The sequence below is a fragment of the Neomonachus schauinslandi genome, chromosome 2 (genome assembly GCF_002201575.2).
Source record: "Neomonachus schauinslandi chromosome 2, ASM220157v2, whole genome shotgun sequence".
NCBI classification, from domain to species: Eukaryota; Metazoa; Chordata; class Mammalia; order Carnivora; family Phocidae; genus Neomonachus; species Neomonachus schauinslandi.
The window spans coordinates 161,724,538-161,747,090 of NC_058404.1; the positions used below are offsets into that span (position 1 = coordinate 161,724,538).

General features: G+C 34.0%; 1 protein-coding gene across 45 annotated transcripts in view; it reads right to left on the reverse strand.

Moving 5' to 3' along the window:
• The window catches only part of FIP1L1 (factor interacting with PAPOLA and CPSF1), a 76,495-nt gene that overhangs the window by 13,848 nt on the left and 40,094 nt on the right, over positions 1-22,553 (reverse strand). For 24 of the 45 annotated variants that reach the window (XM_044912980.1, XM_044912985.1, XM_044912965.1 and 21 more), the window contains 5 exons: positions 20,567-20,660; positions 18,735-18,891; positions 6,119-6,145; positions 4,033-4,087; positions 2,563-2,618 (listed from right to left, as the gene is read on the reverse strand). In XM_044912980.1, coding sequence (XP_044768915.1) covers positions 2,563-2,618; positions 4,033-4,087; positions 6,119-6,145; positions 18,735-18,891; positions 20,567-20,660 — 389 coding nt within the window. The remainder of the gene's footprint in view (positions 1-2,562; positions 2,619-4,032; positions 4,088-6,118; positions 6,146-18,734; positions 18,892-20,566; positions 20,661-22,553) is intronic. The other 21 variants (XM_044912983.1, XM_044912966.1, XM_044912982.1 and 18 more) reach the window with 2 other exon arrangements.

Genomic DNA, 22,553 nt, shown 5'->3' on the forward strand with positions numbered 1-22,553 from the left:
TCCATCACCTTCGTTCCAAGGTTTTGTTTGATTAGGATGAAGAAAATTCCCAACTTTCTTCTCATTAATTCTTGCAATATGCTTTATAATTGTTATTACTAAAGAATTTCTTCATTTAAAAAATGCTTCTCTCTGAGAGAGTTGGGGTTGGTAAAGAGTGAGCAGAAAACTCTTGCTTATTGATTAAAAATTTGCATATATTACTTTGAGAAAAAACTAAATGCTTAATTAATATTAAAAAAAAAAAATGAAATCTTCCACAAGGAAACTGTGTAGGTAATCTCAAGAATGAAGTCTTACTTTCTGATATGGGCTATTTGTTCATGTGTATTCAAACAAATACACAAGGACTCTCACGACAAAGCAGAAAATAACAAGTGCCATAAGAAAGGTAAAAATAAAATTTTAAATAATTTAACGATGCTTACTTACATATTATAGGCACTTACATATTACATTTCACTGTGCTGAGCATTTTAGGTTCAAACTTTATTTTACAGAGAGGGAAAATGATTTAGGTTAACTTATCCCAAGGTACTAGGATAATACAGACCTAGGACCTACCCCCAGGCTAACGGTAGGGCCTATGCTGTAACAATCATGCTACACTGCTTCAGAGTGCAGACAAGGGAGAGAACTTGGGAGTTTGTTGGAGATGGTGGGGATAATCATAAAAATAACAGCTAATATTTGAGTGTTTATTAAATGGCAGGACTAAGGTGTTTTAATGTAGTCTCACTGAACCTCAACCTTATGAGGAAGAATTATGCTATTTAATAGCTGAAGACCTATGAAAGTCACATAAATAATGAGAGGTAAAAGCAAGATTCCAACCCAAGAAGCAGGACTTCCTGGAAGCTCAGGATTAATGAATAAATGAACAAACAACCAAATAATAAAAGGTGGTATCACTGAAATAAGTCAACAGATCACCTTCTGATGTGAATGAATGGTATACATGTAGTCGGACAAGGTGGGTCTGAAGGACAGCACCACACCGAGATAGATGCCTAGAAGGGAAATGGAAGTGTACGACTGGTACTCGAGCAACCACCAAGATTTAAACTTCTGGGGCGTAGGGGCACCTGGGTGGCTCAATCATTAAGCGTCTGCCTTTGGCTCGAGTCACGGTCCCAGGATCCTGGGATCGAGCCCCGCATCAGGCTCCCTGCTCAGCAGGAAGCCTGCTTCTCTCTCTCCCACTCCCCCAGCTTGTGTTCTCTCTCTCGCTGTCTCCCTCTCTGTCAAATAAATAAATAAATAAATAAAACTTCTGAGGTGTAAACTCCTTTGGAGTCATTCAGTGTCCTCCATCCCCAGTGGTACTATTTGAATACAAGACACCATTGTTTCTCCCCCTGGATTATTCCAACAGCTTCTTGTTCCCCAATCAAGCATTTCTGCCAGTCCTATCTTTTTACCCACCCTACAAACCCACAATTTCCTCACAGTAAGTAGCCAGAATGGACCTTTTTCAAATATATGTCTAGCAATTTTACAGCTCAGCATAGAACTAAATGGCTCCTCACAGCCCTCTGTAAGGTTGAAAATCTAAACAGCATGGCTACAATACCCTGGGGATAATCACCTGTCTCATCTTGAAACATTCATCATGCAAACTCTACACTCCAATCACACCACATTTCTTTCACTTCATAAAGCCTAACATGTCCTCTCTCACCCTCGTGTCTCTGGACATGATTTGAACCTCAAATCACATCACCTACCTCTTTACCCCTTCTGGAAGGGGAGACCCCTCCACTATGCTCCCATGACACCTTCTTCTATCACCTGGCTATTCCTCACTGGTCTATAAATTTGGTAAGGGCAAACTTATGTTTAGTTTACTGTATCCCTAAAACCTAGTACAATGCATAGCATTTTTAAAAAGAATGAATGATCAAGAGATCAAAGCAGAAAGTGGTATCAGAAGCCCTTAGAATGGATTATGTTGTCAAGAGTGAACAGGAAAGAGGACATAGCCGAATGATCTACAACAAAAAACAGCAAGGGTAAAAGAGGAGAACAACGTTAGCTTGATGCCGTGAGTCAAGAAACAAAAATATTATGAACGAACACTGAGACAATTTGCTGACAGATCTTAAATCCCTTTAAGAAAAGTCAAGGTAAAAATATCCCTGCTGTACCACCATTTAATTTTTAAAAGTACAGTTGATAAAAAATGAAAATTATTTTGTTAAGTAACCTGGAATGTAAGACCTAGTTATTCCGTTAGTTAATATATTTTTTTTTTTTTTAAGATTTTATTTATTTGCGAGAGAGAGAATGAGAGACAGAGAGCATGAGAGGGAGGAGGGTCAGAGGGAGAAGCAGACTCCCTGCTGAGCAGGGAGCCTGATGTGGGACTCGATCCCGGGACTCCGGGATCATGACCTGAGCCGAAGGCAGTCGCTTAACCAACTGAGCCACCCAGGCGCCCAGTTAATATTTTTAATTGCTCTGTAAGATAGTACTTTAAACCATGAAAGTATGCTTTCATTGCTTTAAAAATATTTAAGTACTGGTTCAAATTGAATCTGGGCAACCAAAAATAATACTTACCATTGCCATATGGAAAAGCACGTGCAGAACGACTATCATAACCAGAGGAATGTCCACTGTTGAAGAAAAATGTATTCTTATGTGTTGCAAGTAAGTTCTAAATTTTAATCGTTTGGTACAAATGCAAAACAACAAGGCAGAATTATGGCTTTCATTTAACCATCATATAATGATAAAACTTAATTCTATAATTTTATTTTTTAATACAAAAAACAGGCTTTTAGTCTCAAAACATATTAAACCTAATACCCACCTGTAAAGAAAAACATAGCTTGCTAGTACTATTTAATGTGAATAATCCAATCAATTCAGCCTGATTCCCAAGATAACAGAAACTTTTGAGGCTAACAGAGTACTTGAGATTTCACTAAAATTTAGTCTTAAAAAATTAGATTTCAATGATTCAGAAATTCAGCCCCACTGACAGGATAAACAAATAATAGTTTTTAACATTCTGATTGAGAAAAATACATATTTAACAAAGACTTAATAAAATTAAATCCTTATATTCTCACAATTAAGACTGTTCTGGAGCTTTATCATTTCCTTTTTGAAAATTTTGCATGGTTTAATCCTATTAAAGTAATGTCTTCACAATTTTCCTATTAATATAATTTGGATCACTTTCCCAGAAATACTTTCATAGAGTTTACTTGCTACTTAAGAGGAAATAGTATTGGCTACCATTTTTTAGTGATTTCTATCTGCCAAGAATTGTGCTGATGTGTTATATTCACTAGCTGTTTTATGTTTTAATCTTCACAACTCTTACCAACCCCATTTGGTAAAAGGAAACTGAGTCTCAAAAAGTAGTTATGAAAACTTGCCTAGCAACACAAAGCCAGGGAATTCTGAAGCCAAATTTGAGCCAGATTTGTGGGATTTCCAAAGCCCTATGTTGTTAAACACTGTACTGCCATCTATGAGGTAAATACTCTTTAGTACAGCATTCCAACTAACATAAACCAGAAATGCAGGGTATAAAACAGAAGGCTACTGACATATAGAATGGATCCAAGCTTCCTTTGTGGAAGTTAAGTAACATACAGCAGGGCCATAAGGAGTAAGGCAGCTTTTCTTTACTATGGTTCCTGATAATAACTGTCCTTACTTAATCCTAAAACAGACATGTACTATTCATGATTACCAGTCATCTGTTTGGATATCCCACAAAAATTACCAGAGCCAAGTTTTTACCAACCTAGAAGTTTCTTTAATCAGTGTGTTATAAATCAAACCAAGATATTTCAAAATTCATTTGGTTTTCTCTGTCCTGTTTTGTTACCGAACTATAGGTCTAATATCTTATATAAAGTAACTAGCATAGATCTAGACTCATGAATTAAAAGGCAGGTACTACTTAATGTTTATAAAATTAAATCTTTGAAAATATTACCAAGCTATGTATATGACTTTTCTGTCAAAAGTTTACCAATGATAAAAAGTTTTACCCTAATCATACTGATTTACCTTTCTATTGTTGGTATAAGAGATGGAGGTGGAGCGCCTGGTGGAGGAGGAAAACCTGAAACATTCAATCATAAGATAAAAAAAAGTTAATAGAATGTATTTTTAATGTGAAGTGTGAAACAAAGTTGCTGCGTATCACTAAATTTCTCTGGGGACATAACGTGCTTCTCTATGTTATAATGGACAGAAAAAAATGGAGCTTAAACTTTTAAATAGGTTTTTTTGAGCAATAAAACTTTAAATGAACAGTCTGGTCTAATACACAGAGCACAAACTGGGAGTCAGGACACCCGGTCTTATTTTCAGCACCACACACAGCCCATTTTGTGAGTATGAGAAAGTTAATCTCAATGCCTTACCTTATCCATATATAAAACGGTAGTAGTATTGCCACCAGATATGTAATACTTGAAATACTTTTGAAGAAAAGCAAATAAAATAACATTTACCTCTTTCAAAAAATATTTTGTTTTAGATGTAATTTCCTTAAAATATATAATTATAAATAAAATCTTACCAGTAAATACATAAATGCTTAAGGCTGAGATTATCCATCATAAAATATGTTTTAAATAGCACAACCCTAAAGAACTATTTTACAAAGAAGGGCATATAATATAGTTTTTGGATTAGTTTGGAGAGAAAATAATTTGCACCTTTATATCATGAGGTCTGTATTCTCAGTAATTCACAATACCTAAATGAAATACCACAGAATATGGCTAAAAGGGACCTTAACAGTTTATCTACTCTGCACTTTCAAATTCAGACAGGCAATAAAGCATCCCCCAAAAAAGACTTTTAAGATTCAACTTAAATAACTTATGATACTAATTCCTTATGATACCAATTCCTTCCCCAAGTTTTAACAACCCTCACTATTAGGAAATGAATTAAATTCTATAATTTAAATCTCTTACACTACAATTCATATGCTGTCCTGAATGAGAACAAGAAGCAATCCATTATCATATTCTCTATCAACCTCTGCATATTTGAAAACACTTCCACTAGCCTCCTTCTTTAGTATTCTATCCCAGTTCTCTTAACCGTTCTCAAAGTCCATTTAAATCAATTTTTGGCCCTGCTACCAGTTGTTTCAAATTCACCATGCTTATCTTCACTATACCCAATTTCAAGATCTGTAACTCCTTTATTAAACATTTCAGAACTGTGAAGTTTAGCAATGACCACAACCCTATCTTATACAGCTTTTCAACCACATTTCCTTTTAAACTAGACACACCAATGATTCCTTTATGACTTGTCCTGATAGGCCTTTTTCAGCCACATTGATAAACAATCAGCAACTCACTATTCCACAACTAAATATGTATACTATCCTATGCTACCTAAACTCCACTGTTTCTCTTTATCAAGGTCATTTTGAATTCAGACCACCCTTCCAAGCATGATCACCTCTCCTTCTCTTTATATTCCTTGGCTCTGAATACTGAACTCAGTAACAAACACACTTGCTATCATATTTGCATCACAATCTAAAAACATTTTATAAACACTGAAAAAGTATAAAAAACAATCCTTGGTCACATATAAACTACTGATCACACCATTACAACAATCAACAATTTAACCACCACTCTTAAGAACAACCATCTGACCAATTGTCAGTCTATCTAATTGTATGGTTCAGAATATATTTTCTCACAATACTGAGTTTTTTTTTACAGGATTAAAAAAAAAATCAGAAACCATGATAAAGTCAAGATAAATGATCTTTCTCTTCTTTTGCAGTTGCTTTATCATATAAAAAATTCACTGGTCTGAAAAAACATTTTTTCATAAAAATTTTATTTTATATTCCATACTGTTTTCTTCAACAAATTGATATGGTGAGAATTTTCTCAGAATCTCTATTTCTACAAAAATGGGTAAGACAGGTATAAGAAAACTAAGTATCTTAATCAAAACTGGAATGAAGCAAAGGCAGAGCTGAAAATAGGACCTTGAAATCCCAAAAGCTTATTCCATTGTCTAACCACATCGACACTGTCCCTCCTGTAACTATAAGCTTGAAATTTCATGTTTATTAACAATGATGGAGAAAACATGAAAAAAGTTTTACCTGGAGGTGGTACAGTTATTGGAATACCTAAAAAACAAGTGATGAAATTTAATATAGTAATTGGATTTTATAACCTGTTATGTATTTATGCCATCACCAAAAAAAAAACAAAAAACAAAAAACCTTTGAAATAAAACCCCTCGCCTCATTTTCCTGGCTTATTCACTCAAAAGAAGCATTCTGTTTTCTTGCAGAGGACCAACAATTCCAGTATAACGCCCGACTTCCTGATGACAACCCAGTCTAACAACTTGGTAACAAGATTTCCCCTACTAGGTGTAATCACAAACAAAGTTAGACATCAGTTAAAAAAGCACACTTGTGCATTTTTAGTGCACAAATATCAAACTACATGAAATTAACACTAAGTTTGATAATCAACATCTGATCTTGTTATTTAATATTTTAATAGGGAAATTATCAATGGGATCTTTAATACTGCAGGTAATACAAGGTAACTCTGAAGATGATGACTTTTCACTTTAGTAAAGCTTTGTGGGATGTTCGAATGTTGATTTGGATCGTTTTACTATTGTCCACAGGATTGGGGAAAATATTATTTCCTCTGATTTGTGGGAGTAGAAAAGGGGGGTAGAGCCAATTCATATATATACACCCCCAGGGCACATTAAGATAAATGTGGACAATTTATTTCTATAGGAGTCAGTAAATACTAATTTGAGTGACTCTCATTCATTTGCACACACTATAAACTTTAAGAAATAAACTATGTTTAAATAAACATTCTCAATTTACATTGGTCAAATGTGCCCTTAAATCCTAATGTAAAAGTTATGTGACATACAAATTCTACTTTTTGTCTGAAGAAAAATGACATTTCTAGGTAGGAAAATAGAAAAAAATTTTTCATGAAAAATTTTATACCATAACTCCAACTCAGAATGGTTTACTAAATCCTATCTTAAAAACTGCATCAAAATTAGTCCAAAAGAGAGGGGAAAAAGTCGAAATCATTAATTAAATGCATGGCGAAAAAATAATGAAAACAATTACTTTCAAATATTTTGTCAATGGAAACATCTGCTAATAATTTGGAATTGTTCTGTGCATGTTTTACCAGAATAAGAGGTTTATATAAAAAAATCTTAAGGCAGCCAGTGGCTTTAAAACGGAGAATGAAACACCTGATTTAACCACCCATACAATAAAAGGATATGCTAAACTTACAAAACCAAGAAGATGGAAAAAGATATGTAAAAGACATGTAAAGCCATTATTTTTCAAAAATCATTAGACCTCCAAATGTCTACTAACTCAGTCTATACTTAGTGGCAATTCTCATCCATCCTGAAGTTACCTTGCTGCTTCCTAAATTACTAAACTAAAAGAATCCAGCAAACAATATAAGCTAGCAGAGTCCCAGACACCATACTAAATGGGAAAAGTAAGAAAGGCAGAACATATTAAACATTCTTAACATCTAATATTACCTAATTTTCTTTAGAACAGTATAAAGTCTTTTAGAACACTGTTTAACTTCACTATGTGACCTAGTTTTTACATTTAAATACATGATTTTTTTTTTTTTTTAGGTGTATAGTAAGTCCCTTCTTAGCCATGCTTTCCAGTTGCAGTTATCTGCAGTCAACCACATTCTGGAGGCAGGTGATCCTCCTTCTGATGTATTGTCAGAAGGTCAACAGTAGCCCAATGCTATTTATGTCACAGGGCCTATGCCATTCACCTCACTTCATCTCAGGACATAGGCATTTTATCAACTGACGTTGTCACAAGAAAGGTGAGCACAGTACAACTGAAATATTTTCAGAGAGAGAGGGAGAGATCACATTCAAATAACTATTACAGTATACTGTTATAACTGTTCTATTTTATTATTGTTGTTAATCCCTTACTGTGTCGAATTTATAAACTAAGCTTTATCATAGGTTATGTATGAATGGGAAAAAAAACATAGCATATATAAGGTTCAATGCTATCTACCATTTCAGGTACTCACTGGGGGTCCTGGCACATATCCCTTGCAGATCCTAATAAACTACCCTTAAATGAACACATGAGCAACACACATCACTCTTAAGTTGACTACAGCTTACTAAAATGTGAATTTACACAAAATAAGAAATTACTAGTCAGCCCTCTCAAAATTTAGCCTTTAAAAACATCTAAGTTGACAAATTTTCAGAAAACATAAAAAGACTTGTAACCAAATTATTAAATATGCTATGAAGGTCGTTAAAATTACAGTCTTTTAATTTTAATTCTCACTACAGTAGTATCATAGGACAGGTTTTTTTAAAAATCAACTGGAAAGAATTAAGAACAAAAAGAAAACTCATGCTATAGGTAAAGATGTCTTTCCAGTCATCATCTACTCATCACAAAGTTAACATGAGAACTAAAAAAGGCCCTTTTTGTGAGGCCTCTATTTCATCTAAGATATTTCAATGTAATTCTTTATTGGTAAATATTCACCCAAAGAGAAGCACAAAGTCGATGAAACACAATACAAATCAATTCTTTAGTATTATCAGATGTATTTTCAAAATGCAACTACGGAAGTTTAGTATGTGATATAATGTTGGTTCAATGTAATTCTCATACAAAAATCACGACTTAGTATTTGACTTTTGTTAACAAAAGAGAAATAGCATAAAGAAAAGAGAAAAATTCCTATCTTCACCCGCAACACTCCCACCTTCCTGACCAACACACACTTCCTAACCAACAGACTGGAATTACACAAGGGAAGTACTGTGTTTTACTGTTTCCTTTATCTGTAAAATGAGTAGGACAAAAATGTTTATTTCCCTGGAAAGCTTTGCATAACAGTAGTAAGAGTAAGGTTTCTAGTACTATAGGCCAAAGCTTTTGGAAAAGTAATATTCAAGTTCTAATAGGACTGGATAGATTAGTGGTTTTGAAACTTTAGTGACCACCAGAATCACCTGGATAGTTGGTTAAAACACAGACTGCTGGGTCCCTCCCCTAGAATTTCTGATTCAGTAGGTCTGGAGTGGGGTCAGAGAATGTGCATTCCTAACAAGGAGAGGATGATGTTGCTGAGCAGAGACCATACTTTGAGAATCAATAAATCAGATCCTAAACTTCTCTACAGATTGCAGTGCTTAACACCACAATATTCAATACACATAAAATAAATCCCATTTCAAATTTTTATGAAACTAACAAAGCATGTGACAACTTGAAGTAAAACAATAGAGCTATATGATAACTACCTGGCATCCTCAAAAGAAAGAGAATCAGATTTACTTTTTCCTGTAATGCACACTCTTCAGTGGAAAGCCTGAAGGTGGGGGGGGGACCTGAAATCCTATTTGGAAACTGAAGGAATTGAAGTAAAAAAATAGAAAGGCATCAGCCCTGTGATACTTTTCGAAAGGTACTTAACTATATTTTTTAAATTTGCACAAAATTAATAGAGGCTCTGCAGTCAACAAAAAAACAATAAAAACTGTGTATGAACTCATTCTCAATGCAGCCCATCACTGTTTTCCTGAGGCAGAAAAGAGTTTATATATGCTAGGTAGCCTCTGACACGGCCTCTAATGATCCCTGATTGCAGATATTTATGCCTTTTTATACCTTTGGTATTTATACACTCCCCCTGAGTATGGGCTGGATATAATGACTTATTTCTAACAAACAAAATCCAGCAAAATGATGGGAGGTCACTTCTGTGACTAGATTACAAAAGACAGTGACTTCTATTTTGCTGGTATCCTCTACAGTATTCTTGGCATGCATGCTTTCCTGAAGCAAGCTGCCATGTAGGAGAGGAAGTGAATCTTGATTTCAACAAAGAGGCGAGTAATCTTGAAAAAAGAGTCCTTTCTCAGTCAAGCCTTTGAGATGTCCATCCCAAAGTCTGTGGCAGACTGAAGGAGAGGACCCAGCTAAGCCGTCCCCACATTCCTAACCCACTAGAACTGTTCAATAATAAATGTATGTTGTTCTAAATCCCTATGTTCTGGAGTGATTTGTTACTCAGCAACAGCTAACAAATACGTTTAATAACTACCTATCATTTCTCTACTAAGGTCAAGTGAAAGAAAAAGGCATGGCAGAATTATGCAAATTATACTTCCAAGTTCTCACTAGTAACTTCTAAATTCATCAGTACCATTATGTTATAAATGGATAAGTTTGATCACTTTCTCACTGATTTCTACTTCTAAGTCATCAAGCTTGTAAGTAAATTCTGCACAAAGAAATTGAGTACATAAAGTCAAGGTTTATAAAAATCTTTAAATATTACCTTCCACTACATGCTTTTCTGTGCGTCAATATTTCTAAAATTATACACTCACACACATATTACCTAACATCTACCCTTTAAAAATAACATCTTATTTTGAGTTTACTGAAAATACTGATATAGAAAAACAAAAGAGAAAATGAGTACAATTCTCAAAAACTTCAAGGAATTCTTTTTTAAAGGTACTTCTGGAAAATATATTTTTGGCAAAAAGCATCAGTTAATAAGCAGATTTGCTGAATAAGACCAAAAATCTTACAGAACTATAAAAATTAGCTTAATAAATATTATATTAATAAAATAGCTTCTCAAAATTGTACTTGAGAAAGGGTGCGGATAATATTCACCTAGAATAGGCCAAGCTTTTGCCAAAGTAGCAGTGCTTAAAGTGTTATCTGCAGATTCCAGGGGGTCTCTAAGACCCCTTTAAGGAATCTGCAAGGTTAAAATTAGTTTCATAAAAATACTAAGATGTTATTTGCCACTTCCATGCTCATTCTAAGTGTCCCAATAAATTTTTCTAGAGGCTACATGACATATGAAATCACAAAAGATTTAATGCAGGAACAAACAGGAGAATCCAGTTTTTTTCTATTAAGCCACATAGTAAAAAAAAAAAAATTGCAAAAGTGTAAAACAAGACCACTCTATACACTAAATGTTTTTTGTTGTTTTGGAAAAAATTATTTTTCAAATATCTTAATGCTAATATGTAACGGGTTTATTATGAGTATTTTTTACATAACAGTTTAACTTCTCAGTTTTCATTTCTAATACAAAAAATAGATATACCATGCATAAATAAAAGCTCTTTGGGAGATTGTAGTAATTTTTTTTTAGTGTATAAAGTGGTCTCTGACCAAGAAGTTTAAGAGCCACTGGGCTAGAACCAGACTGCTAACAGAAAACTTAATCCACAGACAATGTAGGCCTTACAGAAAATGCAGAAAGACTCCAGATATGAGCTGCCTTTCTCCCTAGAACCCCATGTGTCACTGCTATAACCCAAAACCATCAAGATATTTAAGTAATGAACATGAATTTTTAAGTGCATATAAAAGTACTACATGACTAGTGAGACACTAATAGTCTTTAGGAGTGAATTTAGGAATTCCTTCTAAAATGCAGAATCCTACACATTTTAAAATCTAGATAAACAGCTAAACCCTATATCCAACTTTAAAAGCAGGGATCATTGTTCTCTGTGGTCTGCACTAATTGGACTATAGTATTTCAGTAAAGCAAAGAGCCTTCCTCAACTTAATGGAATCCTGAACTAGATTTTAATTGTTCTGAAGACTTACAGAACCATAGTCACATGAGCTTTAATTCTGATTAACGTAACAAGAAAGGAGCTAAAATAAATCTGGCCTTCCTCTCTTTCAATAAACTCTATTATAAAAAATGAAGATAAAATAGGATGAAACTAAAATTAACATTTAAAAATCTAAATTAAAAGTCTATAATATTTAGTTTGAACATAGTTTAAAAAAATAGTTTACAAACATTAAATTGTTTAAAAAACAAGATAAGCCTGACACAGGACAAATACTGTAATGATTTCACTTACATGAAGTACCTACAATAGGCAAATTCACAGAGAAAGAAAGAACAGAGGCTACAGGAGCTGGGGGATAGGGTAAGGATTACTGTTTAATAAGTACAGTTTCATTATGGATAAGGAAGAAGTTTTAGGTATACATCATAGTGATGGTTATACAACTTTGTCAATGTATTTAATGCCAGTGAACCGTAGTCTTACAGATAGTTAGAATAATAAATATTACGTACATTTTACCACAATAAAAAAGTACCAAAAAATCAACTGCACTATAACATGAATCTTTTCAATTTTACAATTCTTCTTCCAATAAACAAGTATATCACAACTGGTTTATTCAGTAAACAGACTTAACACAAATCAGGCAAACAGCAAAATCTCAGCTAACTGGATGTTTAAAAAAAAAAAAAATCTGGTTCCTGCTCTTTACAAGCTCCATAACTTCTCTATCCAGAAACACGTATGCATGCACTTCAACATGAGGGAAATAGTTAAAAAACAAACAACTTTTTAAAAGCCACGTTATTGGGGTGAATATACACATAATGACATGATTCAACATAGTTAACAAAACAGGCTTTTGGACAAAACCGCCTGCTGGTTCTGCTATTTTCTAGCTATTGTTTAAACTCTTTTAAGTCCCAGTTTCTCTTCTGTAAAATTAGAGTAATACCTATTTCAGTTGTTGTCAAGGATCATATTGAGTTAATATACGAAATGTGCTCAGAATAGTGCCTCCAACAATAAGCATTCAATATATATTAGCTACTATTAGCTATTACAAGTGACCCTTGAACAACAGGGCTTTGACCTGCACAGGTCCACTTAAATGTGGATTTTTTTTATAGTGCAGACCTATAAATGCATTTTCTCTTCTTTATGATATTAACATTTTTTTCCTCTAGCTTACTTTATTATAAGAATACAGTATATAATCCATATAACATAAAAAATATGTATTGATTGACTGTTTATGTTATTAGTAAGGTTTCCAGTCAACAATGGGCTATCAGTAGAGGTTTCTGGAAGGTCCAGTTATATGTGGATTTTTGACTGCTTGGGGGGTTGGTGCCCCTAGCCCTGGTGTTTTTCAAGGGTCAACTGAATTTCTACCATTACTCACTGAAAGCATGAAGCTGCACTAATGTATTTCTGAAAAATTTAACACAACAGAAACTATTGGGTGGTTCACTAGGCGATGAAAATAACAAATTTTCTGAAAATTAACAAAGATGTTGAATAATTCGTGTTTTCAAGCTACTGTTAGTATGGTAACAGAAAACCACATTAAATACTTTTTCATTTAAAAAAGCTACTCCAAATGTCACAACATCAATTTAGGACCAGAGGTCCTTTACATGTTTGCTGTACTGTCCAACACAAAACCTTCTCCACTCTTGATACAAATCAATTGTGGCAAATATTTTGTTCTGTTACTACCAAGGTTTCATGTACCTTTGTAGATGTGTGTTTGAGGGGGGTGGTAGGAGGCATTACACCTCTCCTTGTCTGCTATTTGACAGTAAAAGTCCCTTGAATGCATGCAATCTCTATCACCTCATCATTGTTAAGGAGGTTAAGTAGTAACTATCTACTTATGCAGTGAGTCATGCCTGGAAACCTCTAAGAGTTGACCATAAATTTTTTTTCTCCAAATCAAGGCATTTCTGAGAGTGAATAATAAGAGTTATGCTGGGATAAAGGTATGAAGTAGGTTCCACGCAAATCTGGATACATGGTTCTATCTGTGAAAAAAATCCTATTTATGAAAAAATTAACACCCCCAAACATGGGTGTAATAGATCATTACTATATTTGTCTCGGCATATACAGGCCTATAGACTTGAAAGCATATGCATTTGAAAGCAAATGTTAACAAAGACAACATTAAAATATGTTTAAATTCTCAAAGGATTTTTTTCCTTTTTCCTTTTAGTATTTCTCAAGGAAGCAAAAAGAAAACCCAAGGTTTCTCTAAGAAAAACGGAGTACTTTTTAAGGCAAACTTATAAAAAGACTCCTGAACCACAGCTTTCTTTCATTAGCTGCTTATGATTCTTAAGGTGATCTAAATTACAGTGAACTCTAAGGACATACTGTAATCATGTGGTTCTGTGGTAAACGGTAACTGAAAATGTGGCTTTAATCAAGGCCTGTATTCAGCTGGTAAGCATCTATGCAGCCATACTGTTATGGAAAAGCTAGTAACCACTTTGATTGCTAAGTACTGTACAATCTGAAAATCTCTCTGGTGTTATGGATACAGAAACATGTTAACTCAATCAGCTATCTTATTTCAGGAATGTCAAGTATACAAAAGATCTTTGTGATTAGCATTGTTGGGAAACATTGATGGAAATACAGACTACCTTCTCTCCCAACAGCTCAAAATCTAGTAAAAGTAAGGAGTAATTCAGATAGTCTCAATTTACAAATATTTGGTCTTAGTATGAACTGGTATCTCCCTGCCACCAGCAAATATACCACAGTTAGATATTGCTTTTAAACCGGCATCAGAATTCATCTGAATCAGTATCCTTAAATGCTGACAAGACAGCACGGAAATTCTAAGAATAAGCAAAGGAAATCTGGATAGGTATTTAAAATATGGAAAGCATGTAGCTGAAAATTAACATTACAGACATACCTCATTTTATTGCACCCACTGTACTGCTCTCCATAGTTACTGTGTTTTTAACAAATTGAAGGTTTGTGGCAACACTACACTTCAGCAAGTCCACTGGAGTCATTTCCCAAAAATGTTTGTAATTTCATGTCTTTGCGTCACATTTAAGGTAACTGTCACAGTATTTCAAACTTTTCACTATTTTATTTGTTATGGTGATTTGTGATCAGTGATCTTTTGATGGTACTGTTGTAACTGTTTTGGACGCCACAAACTGTAATCATATATAAGATGGCAAACTTAAACGATATATGTTGTTTGTGTTCTGATTGCTTGACTAACCGATGACCATTGGCCTCTCTCCTTCTCCTGAGACACAGTAACGAAATTAGGCCAATTAATAACCCTACACTGGCCTCTAAGTGTTCAAGTGAAAGGAAGAGTCATACATCCCTCACTTTAAATGAAAAGCTAGAAATGATTAAGTTTAGTAAGAAAGGCATGGCAGAAGCCGACTGGCTGAAAGCTAGGCCTCTTGCGACATACAGTCAAATTGTGACTGCAAAGGAAAAGTTCTTGAAGGAAATTAGAAGTGCTACTCAGTGAACACACAACTGTTAAGAAAGCAAAATAGCCTTACTACAAATACAGAGAAAGTCTGAGTGGTCTGGAGAGAAGATCACACCAGCCACAATATTCCCTTAAGTCAAAGGCTAATTCAGAGCAAGGCCCTTAATACCCTCTTCAATTCTATGAAGGCTGAGAGAGGTGAGGAAGCTATACAAGAAAAGCCTGAAGTTATCAGAGGTTGGTTCATGAGGCTGAAGGAGAGAAGCCGTCTCCATAACATAAAGTGCAAGGCGAAGAAGCAAGTGCTGATGGAGGAGCTGCAACAAGTTACCCAGAAGATCCAGCTAAGATCATTCATAAAGGTGGCCACACTAAACAACAGATCTTCATGTAGACAAAAACAGCCTTCTGTTGGAAGAAGATGCCATCGGGGACTTTCACAGCTGAAAACAAATCAAGGCCTGGCTTCAAAGTTTCAAAGGACAGGCACACTCTCTTGTGAGGGGCTAACTGAAGCTATGTTGAAGCTAATGCTCATCATTCTCAAAGTCCTAGGGCCCTTAAGAATTATGCTAAATCCACTCTGCCTGTGCTCCATAAATGGAACAACAAAGCCTGGATGACAGCACATCTGTTTACAACATGGTTTACTGAATATTTTAAGCCCACTGTTGAGACTACTGCAAAGAAAAAGGATTCCTTTCAAAATATCACTGCCCATCGACAATGCACCTGGTCACCTAAGAGCTCTCTCTCTCTGTTGGAGACATACAATGACATTAATGTTTTCATGCCTCGTAACAAAATATCCATTCTGCAGCCCATGGATCAAGGAGACATTTTGACTTTCAAGTCTTATTGAAGAAATACATTTCATAAGACTATAGCTGCCATAGATAGTGATTCCTCTGACGCATCTGGGCAAAGTAAATTGAAAACCTTCTGGAAAAGATTCATCATTCGAGATGCCATTAAGAATATTCATGATTCATGGAGAAAGATCCAAATATCAACATAAACAGGAATTTGGAAGAAGTGGATTCTGACCCTCATGGAGGACTTTGAGGGGTTCCAGACTTCAGTGGAGGAAGTAAGTGCAGGTGTGGTGGAAAGAACAAGAGAACTAGAATGAGAAGTGGAGCCTGAAGACGTGACTGAATTGCTGCAAGCTCATGACAAAACTTAACAGATGAGGGGTTGCTTCTCATGGATGAGCAAAAGAAAGTGGTTTCTTGACGTGGAACCTACTCCTGGTGAAGATGCTGGGAAGACTGTTGAAATGGCAAAAAAAGGATTTAGAATATTACCTAAACTTAGTTGATAAAGAAGCAGCAGAGTTTCATAGGACTGACTTCACTTTGGAAGGAAGTTCTACTGTAGATAAGATGCTATCAAATAGCATCACTGCTACAGAGAAATCAATTGTTCATGAAAGGAAGACTCAATGGATGTGGCAAATTTCACTGTTGTCTTATTAAAAAAAATTGCCATAGCCACTCCAACCTTCAGCAACCACCATCCTGATCAGGCAGCAGTCACCAACATCAAGGAAAGACCCCAAGGTCAACAAAAGATTATGACTCACTTAAAGCTCAGATGGTGGTAAGCATTTTTTAGCAACAAGGTACTTTTTAATTAATGTATTAAGGTATTTTTAGACATAATGCTACTGCACACTCAACAGACTGCAGGAGAGTATAAACATAACTTTTATATGCACCGAGAAACCAAAATTTCATTTGATTCTTTTTATTGAGGTGGTCTAAAACTGTAATATCTCCGAGGTAAGCCTGTAAATAAATAATCTAAACAACAAAAAAATAAGGAGTGTGACTCTACAGCATAATGCCATAGATAGTCTGAACATTATTAAAAGGTATTATTACCCTTATAAACAGAAGTTATATGGCAAAGAAATGTAGTAGTCTTGTCATTTTGGAAAAAAGCGTGCTTCCAGATAATGCCAGTGCCTATAATCAATATCCTATAGAGCTTCTAAATATTCTTATACCAAAAAGGTATTTATTTCTTCACCATTTTTCATACCCTCTCTCTCACTCACACCACTTACTCTCTCACAACAGCTAGTGATGACTATATAAACTGTTAGCAATCTGGGGATACACTATATTAGCTAGTAATAAAAAAAAATTCTTTTAAATCACCTTTAATACCTAGTAAAGTTAAAGTAAGATTACCAAGCAATCTGGCATAACACTATTATCATACATTGATTATCTTTTAGTGTCATCAAATCAAGTATGTTCAGAATTAACTATTTCTACATTTTATCATGTTCAGTAGACAAAGGACTCATCTATGAATCACTAAGTCTTCATTCCATTCCCTTTTCCTTTGGTTAATTCTCACCATATGGAAGACCCAAGAGTCACGGGTCCAATTACAACTTCTGAAATGGTTTATGCTCCAGAACAAGAAATTCATTGAATTTTAGAAATAATGTTGTGTAGAGTAAGCACCTCCAACCTATCCAGTCTTCTCTTTCCTCTGTTTTTGAGACAACACAGTCTCTAAAACCATTCGTTTTTCATAATAATTCTCATCCTTTTTGAAGATGAAAGTGACAATGGAAGGGAATCAAAGGTGCTGTGGCTGTAGGTCCAATGCAACAGTTGACATTTAGAGACCAAGGATGAATACTAGAGGGAAGGACTACTCAGACCCTTTATTTGCCTAGGTACTCTGATCACAACTGGCACCTTAAAACAAGCATGGCTCTCTCGAAATGACTGAGTGGACATGGCTCTTTAGTATGAACTGATTTTATTACAAGAAAGCAAATTTTAGCACATCTCCCATGTGTAGTTATAATTAGGACCAGGAGCTAGTTTTTATCATTTACTATTGGCATTCTCTGTAGGAAGAAAGTTAATTATTATCTCAATCAATCTTGTTAGTTTCATTAAAAACTGATTAAGGGGAATAAATACTGGAAGCTTACTGGGAACAAAGTAACAAAGGCCACTGGATGTAAGTTGAAAATATAAAATTTAGGGATTACTTGTGAATTTTTTCTATTGCCACCAATAAAATAATCCAAAGTGGCGCAAAATACGATAGATATTTAATTTTCTGTCTTGTTTAAAAGAAGTAAGTACCAGGTACCTGGCACCCAGAAGCAGTCTCCTAAAATGAAATCAGTATACAAAGATGACCAGACTGAGATTTTCACTTCACAGGATATATTTTTTTAAACCTATTCCAATTCTAAAGTATCTCCAAAACTTTTTTCAAAACAAGTTAACATGGTTTACAATTCAATATGGATTTATCCGTAAACAATTAGCAACTTTAGTGATCACAATCATACTTTTAGATCACAATTTTAGCATCTGTCCATTCTTCTCTATTTTAGCATGTTCTCTTTGCTATGCTGAAATAGCACATATAGATCTGTTTCACTGTGAATCTATCGAAGATTTAACACAATAAGTTTCCTATCTATTATAATTTTAATGCAGTATAATCAATGAAGATTTTATTTTCAAATATATATTTTAACTGTTAGAATTAAAAATAAAAGAAACACTCATGATTACTTTTTTTTTTTCCAAAATCAAATGTCTTATTTACTATTTACCTGGTGGTGGAATCAGAGGTGGAGCAGTGCTGACAGTTGGAGGAGGTGGAAGAAATGGAGGAGGTGGAAGGTGGGTGGGAGGAGCTCCTGGGGGGAAAAATGGAGGTGGTTTGCTAAAATTGTTGTCTACTTCAGTAGCAGATCTTTCAGAAAGGACCTAAAATTAAAGCACAGTTAATTTAAAAAATGAATAAATGTTCTTATCTAAGATTAAAAACTCAGTAAATTCATTTCATTTAATTTAAGAAATGAAGTAAAAAGTTTTATTCACATACACATACTTTGGGGAGGTAGAAGTAATTTTTTCCATGTGTGTGATATGTGTATATATACAGATGTGAGTACACACACACACTTTTTAAGATGTCCATATATAAAGCCTAGAAAAAATGACTGAATCATTACCCCAAAAAAGTTAAGAAATAATAAAAACATTCTAAACAAGTATACTTCTAAATTAAGTACTTTATAAATATAATGAGTATTATCTTTGCTACCCAACCAACCTACAGTACTCAAATTAAGGCAATGTAATCATTAGTCACAAATACCAGCATTAGGAAATTAACATGGCAGCAGAAACAGCTATCCATTGTACTAGGGCTTGTCATTGTCAGGCTGCATGCATTAACAGGGTGCAAGTAAATAGGCAGCCAGATACATAAATAACTTTTTCATGTGAGTCTTGTAGTTTTAAAAAACCAGAGTTTATACTTGAAAAGTAAATGTATTTACAAAATACTGATCTGTATAAAGAGGTAAGGGACAGGCAGCAAACCTACAGAAGTGACACATAGAAATCTGGATTTTTCTTAAGGCTCTCTGGGGGATTCTGATATGCAAACACATTTGGGAAACAGCAGAAACAGGCAACAATGTTGTGCATTTAATTTATACTTCTAAAATCTTTGCTGGCTAAAGGGTATCATTTAAACTTATAATCCCTCTTTTCATTAACTTTCCCTACATTTAAGCACAGTAATTTTTGTAATGCTTATGCTGATAAGCTATTTTTAAAGTAGGGAACAGAATGATTTTAAAAAATCATGGCATTTTAATGGTGGGGGAAAGAAGAGAGGGCTATCTTCCAGTTTAGAAATGATTTACCCTTAAACATTAAAGAAAAGCAGATTAATTTACTAAAAGTAATGAGAATCAAAACACTTTGACATTTTTTTTTAAGGTACTCAGGAAAAGGTAGTAATAAAAAACAGTAATGATCAAGCTAATAGCTGAAAGTCTCAGTTACTAAATTTCTAACTTGAATCCAAGTTACTAATATCTCCTTCATTCTTCCACTTGAAAACAAAGGAAATCTACTTCCTCCAAAAATGACACATTAAATTATAGTATATCCATATAATGAAACTATCATGAAGGAATTTTAAATATTTTTAAGAATATGGAAAATGAAAATAATTAAAAAAAAAAGATACACAAAAAATAAAAAGTATATCCTAATCTTGTTTGGTGACAAGCAAGAGATGTACCAGAGTGTGAAGAGTGGTTACCTTTAGATGCTAGAATTATTGGTGGTTTAATTTTCTTCTTTACACTTTTCCCAAATTTTCCCTTTTTTGGTCCAATTAACCTACATATTATGTTTACAGCAAAGGAAAAGAAATCTTACTAAAAAAGATCCAAAGATAATAAATTCTAATTGGAATAGCTTTTATAATAAAAGGGTGATTAATTCCATATTTTAAATCTCTTGGTAGCACCTAAAATACCGAACATATAGCATAGCACTATAAATGTGTATTGAATAAATTAAATTAGAATATGGATATAATCCTTCAGTTTAAAAATTAATAATTTTTAAAATACGAAACCTGTATGTTGCTGTTTTCATTTGCCCGTCGCCTTCCTTCCACTCGGCTAATTGTTATAGTCTGACCAATGACATCAATTGCCCCAGGTAATCTCCTGTAACATAGAAATTGAATCAATTCAGTTTCACCTAATTAGATGTTTGAAAAATAACACAAATATTAGGTGAGAAATGAAATCTAAGACCTTTTGCAATGTACTTTAAAATAAAACCAGATCACAACACACATTAAAAAAAAACTTCACTTAGTTAGATCTCACTACTTTGTACTGGCATAAAAACTAAGCTTTAATAGTAAGCTGGAACCAATGTACCCAATGACGTCATGTTAAATTTAAGTATTTTTATAGGTTTTCTTTTAAATTTACTATTTTTTAATAGTCTCCAACTAAATTTATCTTTGTGGAATTGAATCAGGTAGCAAATGCTAAGCAAATGGAAATAAAATTTTTTGGCTGCTATAATTATAAAACGTAATAGTTCTATTACAGAAACTTAAAAAATTCCCAAGAGACTTGAAAAGAAATAATGCTCATTTTGATACACTGTATTTTTCTTAGGTATTTATTCCAAGCATTAGAAAGCATAAAATGGGATCCAGTTTTCCATTTCTGATAACTTGCCTTTAAATAGAAAATTTTAAATATTTAAATGCCTGCCCCACTCCAATTGTATTTATAATCCATTAAAGTACATGAGTAGATGGAAAAATAGTCTACCACAAAATGATGCTGCAAATTTAATTTGGAGAAGCTAGTAAGTTAAATTTTAAAAAATAATGTTAAAAGCCAGTTAGTAGTTAAGGATTTTATTAAAGTATATATGCTTAATATGATACAGAAGTCACTTGAAGGAAGAGGCAATGAAAAATGGATGTAAATTCAATGAATTTCTCTTCATCTCTTAATATTTCAGTTCTGAACAATTCTGCCTTTAAAAACTTTAGAGAAGTAAAACCATCAAAGTACCATGGATCCTTCCACAGTCACCACAGTTAGGTTCCTGAAACAACTAATAACAGCTACTATTTGTTGAATGTCTACACATTATACCTAAACCTCACAATAAGCCTTCACTTAACAAATTACTGTACACTTGTTAGAGATGTTAAAGCTAGGGCTCATAGTGATGTAAATGGCAAAACTAACTTTCAAATCTGAGTCTTTCAGATTCCAAAGCGTACAGACCCCTTCCCTTGAGCTATGCTGCCTCCTAACAAGATAACTCATTTCTGAGACATTTAAGACTTCTGAAAATCAGGAACTGGTCTAAGTTTGCCTCAAGTGAACCTTGAGAAGCCCCACAAATAATTTTATGCTCACAAAAACAAAATAAAGACAACCCTATAAAAGTACATAATAGCATTTGAAATGTCTTCAACTACACAGTCCATTCCTACTTATCATCTTTCCCACTTTAGACTTCTGTTCTATATAATTCTAATAGAACTTTTTTTTTTTTTTTTTTAAAGTTCACGCTTTTCTGATTTTATGCCCAGGTCATTGACTTCCCAGATTTCCTCATGATCTCAAAGAGAAAAAGTGATTTTTAACTTAACTCATACCCTTCGATATAGCTGGGAACTATCCTAATATTCACACATGAGAAAAATCCAAATACCTCAGACATAAAACAAATATTGCTCCAATTTTTCCCCTTAAAACAATTACAAAACTATAACCACTGTAACTTCATTATCAAAACAGATGCCATGATCCCTCGGATATCTACACACATCTCAGATTGCAACATCCTGACAGATACAGGCATGTATCCTGAGGCCACAATTTCCCTCACCTTTTATTGCTACCTAGACTTCATTGTAAAAATCTTTACCTCTACTATTTCCTTTTCCACTCTTTTCTATTCCTGACTGCAGCATTCTCCCCTCTCCATCTTTTAAAATTTATTCCCCTCAAGAACAAATTCTCACAAATATATTTGGATTTGCAATGTCTCCAAATTGTTAAAGTAGCAAAACTTAAATC